General features: G+C 42.6%; 1 protein-coding gene across 2 annotated transcripts in view; it reads right to left on the bottom strand.

The window, feature by feature from the left end:
- Positions 1–244: 244 nt before the first annotated feature.
- LOC147455722 (histone acetyltransferase TAP1-like) overlaps positions 245–13,429 on the bottom strand; it is a 40,422-nt gene continuing 27,237 nt past the window's right edge. For both annotated transcript variants that reach the window (XM_086514420.1, XM_086514421.1), the window contains exons 3-8: positions 4,669–4,726; positions 4,369–4,561; positions 3,742–3,841; positions 2,415–2,524; positions 705–798; positions 245–621 (exon numbers count right to left, since the gene is read on the bottom strand). In XM_086514420.1, coding sequence (XP_086370546.1) covers positions 542–621; positions 705–798; positions 2,415–2,524; positions 3,742–3,841; positions 4,369–4,561; positions 4,669–4,726 — 635 coding nt within the window. In that variant the 3' untranslated portion in view covers positions 245–541. The remainder of the gene's footprint in view (positions 622–704; positions 799–2,414; positions 2,525–3,741; positions 3,842–4,368; positions 4,562–4,668; positions 4,727–13,429) is intronic.

Genomic DNA, 13,429 nt, shown 5'->3' on the forward strand with positions numbered 1-13,429 from the left:
CTTTGGCCTTTTGAAGACGTTAATATAACATTTCATTTCATTTCATCTCTCTCTCTCTCTCTCTCTCTCTCTCTCTCTCTCTCTGGCTATCTGGACAACCACAAAAGCCTAACTCTAAATAAAGAGTTTCCCATTATGCTTCCAAGTTCTTTTGTTACAAATGCCACCACTCCAATGTTAAGTAATTTGTTTAACAGCCATTAGCAAATACGACAACTGAAAAGCTGCACCCAAAAAAGGCCCAGGAACAATGGAAAACAATGCTAAACTGCACAATTACAGAAGAGAGTATTAATATACATGGAATAAGGAATGGCCTACACCTGAGCTCACGGAATGCCTCCATGCACACGCTTTGTGCAAGTATTTACAACAACAGACTCGACCTAAGCTCACGGTGATAGTTAAAAAGATCCTAGAGCGACCCTCAAACAAGCACTTCTGCTATTAAAGAATGATCTATCATGGTACACTGTCCCATTTGTCCTTCCTGCAGCAAAGTATGAACCTGAACACCTTGAAGATTCTTTGCTCCAACTTTTCAATATCTTGGATACCAAAACATGCCTTTGATGCCAAAAGGATCTGCTTCAAATCCTAGATTCTTGTAGAAATCCACTACTGCAAGACCACAGATTGCAGGGCAAGGTTAGAGCGAAAGGCATACATACTTCCAAAGATGGGGCATCTTCTGGACTTCCTACCTTTAGCATCTGCAAAAAGCGTTATGTTTCCAATGTCTCGTCTTAATAATGCACGTACCATCTGCTCTATGAGTGCCTTTCCAAGACCTTGTCCCTATGATACGACCAAAGTATGAAAAGTATTAGCTTAAACTGTCGCATTCGAAAAAAATTCTAAATGACTACCAGTGCGATGTTCAGAAGAGTTTAAACACAATCTTCTGGAAACTTCATGAAAAAAAGTTGAAGACAAAGTTCAAGGAAAATTCACTAGTTAATGGCAAAATAACTACAAACAAAGCCCCATACAGAGAAGGCCTTAGACCAAACCAAGTCCAGACAAAATAATCCAGAAAAAAATATATAGTACAATTGAAAAGGAGTCGTCACCTTCCTCACTCTTGGTTAGTTCACCAGCCTCCCAATCAGTAATGATAGGCTCTAGGTAATGTATGTCCTCATAAGCCTACTCCTAGGGCTTAGCCCCCCACGACAATACTACAGCGGAATCACTTAAGGCATCCTTTTCCTCTGATAATTGTAGCCCTTGCTCCTCACTATGTAGAAGGGTCTATCTTTTAAAGTTTAAGCACATTCCTGCAAAGAGTTTGCAAGTTAACGCTTCTTGTAAGCAATCTGGCTATATGCACTCCACATTGCTCCAAGCAAGAAAAGCTAACAGCCTAACTACAAATGTTTCATATCTCAAAATCCAAATGAACCTTATGATTCCTGTAAGCCTCTGGCAAGATCTTGATGGTGCATCAAGTCGCGAGTGGCTCCATACTGTTGTTGTGGTTGTTATTGTTGGCACTGCCTTTCGGCAGAAAGGGAGTGTAAATACAAGGGAATTTCAGCCCGTGTACAACGGAGCACCCTTCCAATTTTTGGAAGGTATGTTTTATTTTCTAGTCTCTCTTCTTCTTCGCTTCCTTCTCTCTCGCACGTCCTCACCTTCTCGCTCTCTTTCTTCAGTCGGAGTGAAAGGCAGTGCCAACGTCTGTCTTCAGACGCCTTGTTATCTTTGTCATCGTCCTCGTCATTCGTCGCCATCATCATCATCATATATTATTATGATGATGCCGATGATGGCAATGACAACGAGGACGTTGACATTATATTTTATCATGTTTACTAATATAAAATATACTGACATTGGATGGCCAATTTAAGGCGGAGGAACACGGAGATGGTAGCGTCTTCCCAGTTGCTCCTAAGCATGCTTGCAGCTCCAATTGCTCTAAACAGCCTCAGCCACAGAATACCCCAAGGACTTCACTTGCTGAGATGGTGGAGTTCAGCTTCAGATGCCAAACCCACTACTTAGCCTTTTCACTTCAGACATTGGAGTACCTAAGTTTTACACTCCTCTGAATTGTCATTTTGACATTTTTTCCACACTGTTCTCCTATGTTTTGAACATTTAAGCCGGTGAAAAAGATAATGTCATACCAGATCATAACATTTACCTGACTTGCGAGGCAGCTCAGCTCACCCTGTTGAATTATAACCTATCCTAGCTTAATACTGATTAACTTTGCTTGTAAGTTCTCATTCATGTTTACAGCCCCCTAACATCTTGACATTTCAATCAATCCTCCCAATATGCATGATCTAACGGCCTCGTTCTCATATTTAGCTACTAGTAAAGACATTACCTCTGATAATGACACACACAAATAGATGACTTAAAACAGAATAAACAAGCAGAAAAATTGGGCCTTCTCAAACCTGATAAAGTGGATCGACTATGACATCCCATATTGTTGCATTAAAGACATGGTCAGAGGTTGCACGAGCCATGCCAATAAGCTCCCTTTTGAGCATTTTTGTAGCCCCACCTGTTCCATCAACGACATGAACAAGGTAAAGAAACCTGATAAAGACCACCTACGATTAAAAATTCAGCTGCACAACTCTCCATCAAACACGGTATCTTCCTTGCTTGCTCTACATGAAGCACGAAAGTAAAAGTATTTTCTTAAGAAAGGATGTTAACATCTACAAAAGACACAGGAATTTGGAATAAAATGATATATCAAACAATGAATATAATATTATAGTGATAGCAAGACAGTTTGGTAAGTTTCCTCAGGTTTTGAAAGCAATGCTTCATTCTCTTTTCCAGAAGGAATATCCGAGCTATGCAGAAAACACGTCTACCCATCGAATGCAAACTCTCAGAAATCAAAAGAAGATTGGAGAGCCAGCAAGTTGGTTCATTAATGAGGAGAAAGGGACAATTCAATTTCTCAATTCTTTTCTGTTATTAGCTTTGTTGAGAAAAAGGGGGAAGAGTCCATGTGAGCCGTTGCGAGTAAGCAGAGCAGTAGTCAAAGAGAGCAAAATGAGCATTCAATATTCCACAAAGAGTTGAGATCAGAATTGCCGTTTGGGTTTGAATCCAGCAAGCTAAGCTCATAGATGAAGTCATTACAGACAGACAGACAGACAGGAGCATCTACAATTAGAGGTTGAGACTGGAACAGTGCCAAAAGTGCTGATGTGAGCTATCCCAAGAATGAATCATGGGAGCTAAAGCTTTCATGCTATGAGAAGTAGGAAAACACTCATGAATTACTAACCAGCGTTGCATCCCATGTCAACCCATACCATTCCATACCCACTATACCCAATTTGTTTTTGGAACCGTTGCACTCCTAAAAAAACACAAGAATTTTCAAAATATTCAAAAAAAGAACAAACCAAACAGTCCATCTTTGTCCCATTTGGCCTCCAAGTGCCTTCAAATAGCCGTAAAGTGCACACTATACTATTATTTTATTAATTGGCCGTACCAGTTCCTCTTTTTTGGTGCCTAGGAAACTTGTTACCTGGACATAAATAGTGCCATAGAAAATTTGTCCAACCTACACTGCTGTCACAGGCTGTGCAAACCTTGAATCAGCTCAACACATTTTGAATTCAATCTAATAGATGCTACAGTCAACTTTGGATATACTTCAAGCCACAAATTTACACGATAAGAAAAAGAAATGTGCTTTTACAATACCAGCAAGACATAGCAACAAAATCAGGTACAAAATGCAACCCAAACCTTCAAAAGGGACCTCTTTCTGCAGATGCAAAGAAGCCACCATGAAACTGTTTTTCAAAGCTGCTTCCACTTTCTCTGGAGGCCTCCTAGGCCATCCCACCTGCCCTAAGTGATCAAACAAAACACAAGCAATCACAACAATCAAAGTCACGACATGAGACCAACAAGGTACAGAGTGATTGATGAAAAGATGGGTGACCACATCTCTTGTAAAATGCAACGTGGTAGCCCTCAAGAAATATAAGATGCTTTACAGTTGTAGACATCAAGAAACATAGGTCAGTTTGCTCTCTTTCTCCAAAATTCCCTTACAATGCCAAAGTACACATTTAGGGGACTTGATTATTCTACCTGCTTTTGAAGGATTCATGAGGTAAGTGGCAACTTATTTAATTACAGCATGAACCTCAGCTCCTACCACCAAACAAAAACCGGTAGACTCAAAATCTTGAGTTCTAACCTCTCACATGCAGATTTCACTTCTCCTCGGATTTTTTTTAACTATTTGTAAGATAAGTTCACAAACATGAGTTTAGAAGCCAACATTCATGTACACTATAACACCCTGGTTTGGATAGAATGTATAGCATGACAATCTAAATTTTTCTGAGCTGAATCACATGGTACCTTGATGTAAAGAGCCTCTAGCTCATAAACATCTACTGCTTCACCTGAACCAAATATTATCTTCTCAACTGTGCCATCTGGCTGAGCTGTCTCCATCAGAACAACCGGTTCTTCATCATCAACATTTGGTTCTTCAACTCCATTCTCTTCTTGTATAGGTTCAGCAACTATGGTGGGAGGATCCTTCACAAAACTACACAAAATTTTTGAATTTTTTGGGAGAAGGCATAATATTCAGAAGTACTCATCCACATCCTTGCCATCTGGAAGCTATTCAAGTAAAGAGAAATGAACAATTACCCAGATTTCAAAGTGTCCCAAAACTTGACACTTGAAGTCAGCCTTCGTCTCGACTCACCTGTCATCAAGATGATAAGCCTATCTTAAGCAAAAATAAAAGATTAATTCAAAGAAGAAAAAGACACTGCTCAGAAACCTAACATTACATACACCAATGTTTGAAGTTTTTCCCATACGATGAATTTCATGAGGTACTTATTCATATGAAACACAATTATCTGGGCAGTTCAGCTGATGAGGAAAAGGAAACAAAGAAAATACATAATTCCAAACTAGGTGATGGGAGCTATGAAAACAATCATCTGGGCAGTTCAACAGGTGCAGAAGAGAAAACTAAATAAATAGATAAATCCAAACCAGATGATGCACCAGCTATAAAGTTCAAGACGACACAATGATTGGATGGCCATGAACTGCCAAACTCGAACCATTCTCCCTCACGACGTCTCTAGCAACTTTTGTTTGCTGGATTCTGCATAGATCCAAGATCAGAGAAGACGAGAGCTTCTTGATCACGGATACATCCCCAAGCCTTGCAAGGATCGGCAAAGGGATCATGTAATGGTGCTACAATCATGTCAGAAATGAGCCCAACTCAAGTGAAAAGGCCTCTTGTTGTTGTTGGGGTTCTTGGAAGTAGGTGGTCACTCCTTTCACCATCTTTTTCTAATAGTCATAGGATCTGCTTTTATCAATATGTGATAGACAGGAAAATATTTTATTTGTAAGCCAATAGTCCATACTTTTGTTTTGAGTGAATAAGATCCTTCTCTTACTTTTCTAAAACTGCTCAACCGGCTACAACTCCCCTCTCAAGAGAGTACGTGGTGCAAGAGCAAAAGGGGGGCGAGACTCCAATGATGAACAAATAAATAGAAAACGGCTAGATCACAAAATGGGAGAAGGAAAAAACCACGCAGGTCGGCCACTGAATGCCCTGGCCCACAGTGAAGAAAGGCCCAGACCGCCACAGCTCTATGAAAGCACAGCGCTCTCTCTCTCTACACTGTCATAGCTACCCGAAACCCCGTCATACTAGCCTTGGAGCATATGTATGAGCTCCAACCAGAAAGCATGCACCGTCCAAACCTCAAAATGCTGCCAAATTTGAATTTTCGACACCCAAAAGTGCCCTAGCTTGCAAATTTAAAGGAACGGAAGGCTCTCCTAAAAGGAACCCTTGAGCACAGTTCGGAGCACTCATCTTGAGCAAGTTCAACATTCACTTCCGATGCAACTTACATTGGTATCAGAGCTTTGGCACCAGAAATTTGTTTTGCTTGTTGCGGTCGCACGTAACCCAAGTTCACTTGGGCGTGTCGATTCCTAACCATGTTTTTGAAGAGTGACAGGAAACCCAAGAAAGAAGGGCTTGTCCAACCTCCCCTTGTTTCTCTTTTCACTCATTCAGAGCGGACCGTGCACTTAGCGGCCGGCCAATCGACGTGAGGTGGAAAAAAGCAACCTTGGTGTGAGCGCAAGGCCGCCAAGGGGTGCACCCGCGGGAAAGAGAAGAGCTCGGGTAAGAGAAGATCCTTCTCTGACACAGATTGCAAGCTAAAGAAGAACCTCAAGAACTCAAGACCCTCAAGAACCCAAGAACCCAAGAACCACAAGAACCCAAGTTCCTCGTTAACTTAAGAACCCAAGACATCAGTGTATGGTCATCACCCAAAGCGGAATGGATACTTCGCGTGGAAGTGATGAGCATGGAAGCGGCGAAGAAGAATTTTCCCCACCAGGAGGTTTTTCCGACCCTCCCCCTTCCCCATCTACGCCAAGGATTGCACGAAGTCCTATGGAGGCTTTGGTCAAGACGACGATGGACATGATGTTACAACAAGAAGCGCAACGCGCTGCCTTGGAGCGCGAGCGCAAAGAAAGAAAGGCAGACTTGGATCGCGAGCGCAAAGAAAGAAAAGCAGAATTGGATCGCGAGCGTAAAGAAAGAAAGGTCGACTTGGAGCGTGAACGCGAGCAAGCACGCTTGGTGGCCGAAGAGAAAAGGGTAGCCTTAGAGCGTGAGCATGAGCAAGCGCGCTTGACGGCCGAAGAAAGAAAGACAGCTATTGAGCTTGAGCATGAGCAAACACGTGAAGCTCAACAGGTAGCGGCCGAAGACAGACGAGCGGCCTTGGAGTTAGAGCGTGAGGCGCAAAGAGACCAACGCATGCAAGAGTTGGTCCTATAGGTACTTACCTCGGAACCCGAGCCGATCAAAGATGTTGGTAGTTCATCAAGTAGCAGAGCCTCGAACTCCAACCCCCCCGTCACAAAGAAGATCACATTCAGTGAGTATGATGGTAAGTTGGATGCTAGTGTTATTCATTCTTGGTTGCATCAATTTAATGCTTGTTTTGCGACAACTAAGAAGACAGGGAATAGCAAGGTTTTGACGGCAGCCATGTACCTTGCCGGTGATGCCATTAATTGGTACCACGCATGGCAAGAGGCACAGTTGGCCGTACACCTAGAGGAGCCCGACGAAGGCGCGCCCCTTTCCTTCAATTGGGCCGACTTCCAAGACAAGCTCAAGGCGCGGTTTATGCCACCACAATACCTAGCACGGTTAAAAAATGATTGGCACAGTCTCAAGCAAAACGGTTTGCCAGTTATGTCTTTTTCTAACCGTGTTTTGCAGCTCGGCACCCAATTACGCAAAATCGGATGATGAGCGCAAGGAGGCTTTCATTTTCGGGTTGGACGACTATATCAGGTTTGATGTCGAAGTCCTCAACCCCGTAGATCTCAACAAGGCGGTAGCGATTGCTCTCCCACAGGAGATGAAGCACAATAAGGGAAAGCCTAAGGAGAACAAGACTTCTCAAAGTACCTCTCAGACTTCTCAGAACCCTAAGAACGGTAAGAATGGTAAGAATGGTAACTCTTCTAACCAATCTTCCTCTAGTCTCTTGGAAAAGAACTCACACAATGAATCTAAGGGTAAAGCTAAACTTAAGCTCACCCCAGATGAAAAAGCAGCACAAGGAATTTTAGGAGGATACATCACTTCAGAAGAACAAAGCATTTATTATAAGGAAGGTCGATGTTATCATTGTCACGTCAAGGGTCACATAAAGAAAACATGTCCTAAGATTGAATCTAGCGAATCTAAAGAACCCACATCCTTTGTTAATGCCATAAATGAGAGTACGAGTGTGACCCAAGTTTCTCATGATCCTCCCATTGATGAGTCTCTCATTAAGTGTTATGGTCATGTGAAGGGTCAATGTTTTGTCATATTGTTTGATCCAAGCAATATGCATGATGTGATAAGTGACTCTCTTGTCGAAAGAGCCCGCTTGGAGGTTAGCAAGACATCTCCTTTCAAGGTGTCGGGCTTCGCTCCCGGTATGGACTCTCTCATCACGCAAGAGTGCCTTGATGTGTTGTTCACTGTTCAACAAGCGTCCTTCTGCAGAAAATTTGTAGTATCTCCTCTTTCAGGATGTGATATGCTTTTAGGCATTCGATGGTTTCGTGAGCATAACCCTCTCATTGATTGGGCAGCCAATACTTTCACTTTCAATGCCAAAAGTGACTCTCCCATTGTCATTCGTGGGGAGGAAGTTATTCATTCTTCATCTCTCATTTCTAATGTGCAGGAGAAGATTGAAAAGAATCAGGAGGAGGAGACTCTCTGAGTCTTGTCTTCTCAAAAGCATGACTCACACGATTTGCATGATAAAGATGTGATTATTCACAATAATGATGATTTGCAGGATAAAGATGTGATTGTTCACAAGGATGATGGTTTAGTTGATGCTTTTTCTAGTGAATCTAACCTCATTGCAGATTCGATCAATCACAAAGAACCGATCTTGGCTCTTGAGTCAAGATCTAAGGAACCCCCACAAGAAGTATTGTGTATGCACATGATTAGTCAGTACGCATTGTTCGAGACTAGAGTGTTTTATTCGTGACAGTTTCCTGTATTTTAGTCATTGTCTTTATGTGTTCCCTTTTCATAGGCATGCCATATTGTACGATGAACATGATTCACCCATGAGTGAGCACGGATATATACGGACTACTCATGAAAAGATGAAATGTTTGCATTCAAGGAATTCACATTCCATGTCTCTTCCTTGGCATGAACAGTATTCGACAGAGCACAAGAAGGATTGAGCATCAAGCATCGGCATTTCCATCGTAATTTGCCACAATTGTTAGATTTAGATCAAAAAGTCAAGATTCGATCTCATGGTTTGTGTGTGTTTGATGAACGGTTTGGCACTCCGTCACTTTGCTCATTTGCATTGCATGCACAATTTTTTTGAAAGAATAGTCTTTCTTCAGTCACTCTACATGGAATGGGTATGTTCATGTTTTTGTGTTGGAAGTGGTTTCAAGAATTTTCCTCCTCAGAGATTCTTGAAGAAGGTGAACCTACGTCCATAGACGCAGTTGCACCATTGAAGCAGCCTCAGATGACTTTGTGTCGCTTTCGGCGCGGCCCAAAGAAGCAAGCGTTGCAGACCTTTATGAAGTTCAAGTATCGAATGACCCACGCATCAGAGTGGGCCGGTGAAGAGTCCACAGGATTCCAGACACTGTTGGGGATCTCCCTCGACGCCATACATGTAAGGTGCAGCAAATGAATGCTGAACTTTGCTCAAGATGAGTGCTCCGAACTGTACTCAAGGTTCCTTTTACTTACGGAAGGGAGAGCCTTCCGTTCCTTTAGTGAGAGAGTGAAAAGGACACAAATAAAGTGGATAAACACTGTGAATGAAGGTGCATGAAACTGAGAGATAGAGAGAGAAGAATACGACACCAGAATGTTGTCAAACCCTCCTCCGAAGGCCCCCACTCTCTATGGCAAGAGCGGTCTACTTATGATTGCACAAATCTCTACAATGCTTGGACTTGCCGATGATGTCGACGACGATGAGGAGGACGACGAGACGGGCAGAAATCTGAAAACGCTAATGGCTGAAATCTGCAAATCTTTATCTGCTGAATTCTGACTCTATGTTGGTGAGCATGTCGATGACGACGATGCGACGATGACGCGCTGAAAACGCAGATGCTGAAATCTGCGTTTCCCGGGCTGAATCTGTAAACCTTGCGGAATCTGACCGTGCCACGAGGAACTGCTGCGAAAAGGTGAGATCTGCGAGGCTCGGGACTTGATCTGCAATGTTGAAGGGCTAAAACTGAAAACGCTGGTCCTATGGCCGATTCTGTCGCGATGATCTGCAAAAACGCTGAGGTTGTGCTGCAAACCAAAAACGCTAGGACTGAAATTGGTTCTGCTGTCGCCTTGTTCTGCAAATGCAAAACGTGCCAGGAATCAAGAAGAGTCTTCTTTCTGTTGGTCAGATAGATATGCATGGTTACAGCATCTTGTTTGAGAGAGGATCATGGAAAATGACTAAAGACTCAAGGCTGATTGTAAAGGGCACAAAGAAAGGGACACTTTACTGCATGCTTAGAAAGGCCCTGGTTGATGAGTGTGCAGCAATGTGTGCAAGTGATAGAGCACGAGGAGATGTGCAGGACTTGAGCCTTGGAGAGGAGGCGCTGTTATGCTGAGATGGGGCGTGAGAAATCGAAGTAGAAGAGAGAGAGAGAGAGAGAGAGAGAGAGAGAGAGAGAGAGAGAGAGTGCACGATTTCTTGAAAGGGGAATTAGTTGAGAGCAAATTGGGCTCTCATTCCCTTTATTAAAGTATAGGACCATTTTTAAGTTAGTGGCCAAGTTCAATGTGAACTAAGCCAAAGGTTAGTAACCTTTAAAAATATACACAAAAGGGGTCATTTGGGCTGGCCATTTGGGCCTTTAACCCAACAACCTCTCACTTAAAGGCATAAATGGCGCCTTTAAGCTACGTGACTCCCACCATCTGTATGCATAGCGGATGTTGTGCTTTGGGTAAGCACTTAGTGAGAGCATCTGCTGGATTTTGTGATATATGGACCTTAACCAATGTAATAAGGCCATCCTCAAGCACTTCTTGAATGAAGTGATACCGCACATCAATATGCTTTGTGCGTGCATGAAACATGGCATTCTTTGCCAGACATATGGCACTCTGGCTATCACAACCAAGCATAGGTGCCTTGTTAGGCAAACCAAAATCACTGCATAAACGTGCTAACCAAATGGCTTCTTTGGAAGCCTCAGTGGCTGAAATATATTCACCCTCTGTAGTAGACAATGCAACTATCTTTTGCAATCTAGAACACCATGAAACAGCTACTCCTGCAAGAGTACCCACATAACCACTTGTGGATTTCCGTGTATCCACATCAGCAGCCATGTCAGAGTCACAAAATCCCTTCAACTCCAATGGTCCTTTACCATAACAGAGGCATTTGTTTTTAGTCCCTTTCAAGTACCTCATAATGGACTTCACTGCATCCCAATGCAACCTGCCTGGATTAGACATAAATCGGCTCACAACTCCCACTGCATGGGCTATGTCAGGCCTAGTAGCAACCATAGCATACATAAGTGAACCACAAGCTGAAGCGTAAGGTACACTTTGCATGTCATTGGCTTCTTCCTTTGACTTGGGGCAATCATCCTTGGAGATTTTGACATATGGCTGTAATGGCACGCCAAGAGGCTTTGCTTCAGCCATGTTATATCTGTCCAGCACCTTTTCAATGTACTTTTCTTGCAACAAATACAATATGCGCTGGTCCCTTTGCCTTCTAACCCTCACTCCAAGTATATGTTCAGCTGCCCCAAGGCCTTTCATTGAAAATGCAGATTTCAGCTGCTCTCTAAGGGCATCAACAGTGCTTCTTTTCTTTGCAGCTATCAACATATCATCCACATAGAGCACAAGAATGATAGGGTTGCCATCCTCATCACGTTTTATATACAAACAATGGATTATGGTCTGCATGGCTTCTTTTGTAACCATGTTTGAGCATGAAGCGGTCAAACTTCTTGTACCATTGTCTACATGATTGTTTCAACCCATACAAGCTTCTATTGAGCATACATACCAAATGTTCCTTGCCAGGAATAACAAAACCCTCGGGTTGCTTCATGTAAAACTCTTCCTCCACATCACCATGCAAGAAAGCGGTATGTACATCCATTTGGTCCAATTCCAAATCAAGGACAGCCACTATGGCAAACAATACACGCAAAGTGGTCATCTTCACTACAAGAGAGAACACTTCTTGAAAGTCTATGCCCTTGGTTTGAACATATCCCTTTGCAACCAACCTTGACTTATACTTGGATTTTGCATCAACTGTCTTGAGTTTATACACCCATTTGTTAGGAATAGCCTTTGGGCAATTCCACCAAATCCCAAGTATGATTAGCATGCAAAGCTTTAATCTCTTCCTACATAGCAAGCTCCCACTTGTCGCTGTGCTCACATGTCTTTGCCTCTTTATACATAAGAGGCTCTCCCTCATATGTCAACATAAATCATATCTACTCACAGTCCGTCTTGGACGAATAGACCGCCTCACCCAATGATCCACATTATCCGGTAATGGGTCTACATCAGGTGGCATGATAAAATCATCAACAATGGGCTGTTGTACATCATTTTCAGCACCATTTTCAGCATTGTTTCGTGGCTGCAAATGCCCTTCAGGAGCCTCAATTTGCTACCCAACATCATCTGGCTCAAACACCACTGGATCATCTACATTTTCAGCCATATGTGGTGTATCCTGAGGGTCAAGAATATGCCTAACAGCTAGCTGGTCATGCTGAAATTTGACACTTTTATGGTCATGCTTTGAGGCAAAATTGTTTTGAAGCAGCCTTGCCTCATTAAAAACATCCCGACTGCGTACAACCCTTTTGAGCTGAGGTAACCAAATCCTGTAACCCATTTCGCCTTCTTCACCATATCCCATGAAGAGGCCTTTAATGGACTTGGTATCTAGTTTGCTTCTCAACTCAGGTCTTATATGCACAAAAGCATCGCAACAAAAAATGCGTAAGTGATCATATGAAGCAGGCTTGCCAAACCAAACCTCTTCAGGGATGTCACCTTTCAAAGACATGTGAGGGGATCGATTGCATATATACACTGCAGTTTTCAAAGCTTCTCCCCAAAATCCATGAGAGAGATTAGCTGTGGACAGCATGCATCTCACCCTCTCACAAAGTGTCCTATTGAATCTTTCAGCCACACCATTAGAAGAGGGACTGTATGGCACAGTAAGCTCCCTCTTAATGCCCAAATTTTCACAAAATTTGTTAAATTCAACACTTGTGAACTCCCCTCCATTGTCCGTACGCAAGCATTTCAGCTTTGTACATGTTTGGGTGGTCACAAATGCATGAAATTTCTTAAACGCAGCAAAGGCTTCATCCTTAGATTTAAGCAAATAAACCCAAATTTTCCTAGAATGATCATCAACAAAGAGGAAAAAATAGCATGCACCTCCGATAGACTAAGTAGGCATGCTACATATATCAGAATGTACAAGATCAAGCACACAAGATTTACGAGAGACATCGGAGTAATAATAACACTTTACTTGCTTGCCATATTGACATTCATTACAAAAGGCAAGCTTTGTGCCTTTAGCATCAAGCTTGTTCAAAGTACAAAGCTTAGAAAGGCCCTTTTGGCTCATATGGCCAAGCCTCTTGTGCCATAACTCCATGTGAGTTAATTTCAGCCAACGCAATAAACTTGCCCAACATGGCCTTTCCATGCATGCAGTAAAGTGTCCCTTTCTTTGTGCCCTTCACAATCAGCCTTGAGCCTTTAGTCATTTTCCATGATCCTCTCTCAAAAAAGATGCTGTAACCATGCATATCCATCTGA

Source organism: Adiantum capillus-veneris, chromosome 6, assembly GCF_014529385.1.
Source record: "Adiantum capillus-veneris isolate H3 chromosome 6, ASM1452938v2, whole genome shotgun sequence".
NCBI classification, from domain to species: domain Eukaryota; kingdom Viridiplantae; phylum Streptophyta; class Polypodiopsida; order Polypodiales; family Pteridaceae; genus Adiantum; species Adiantum capillus-veneris.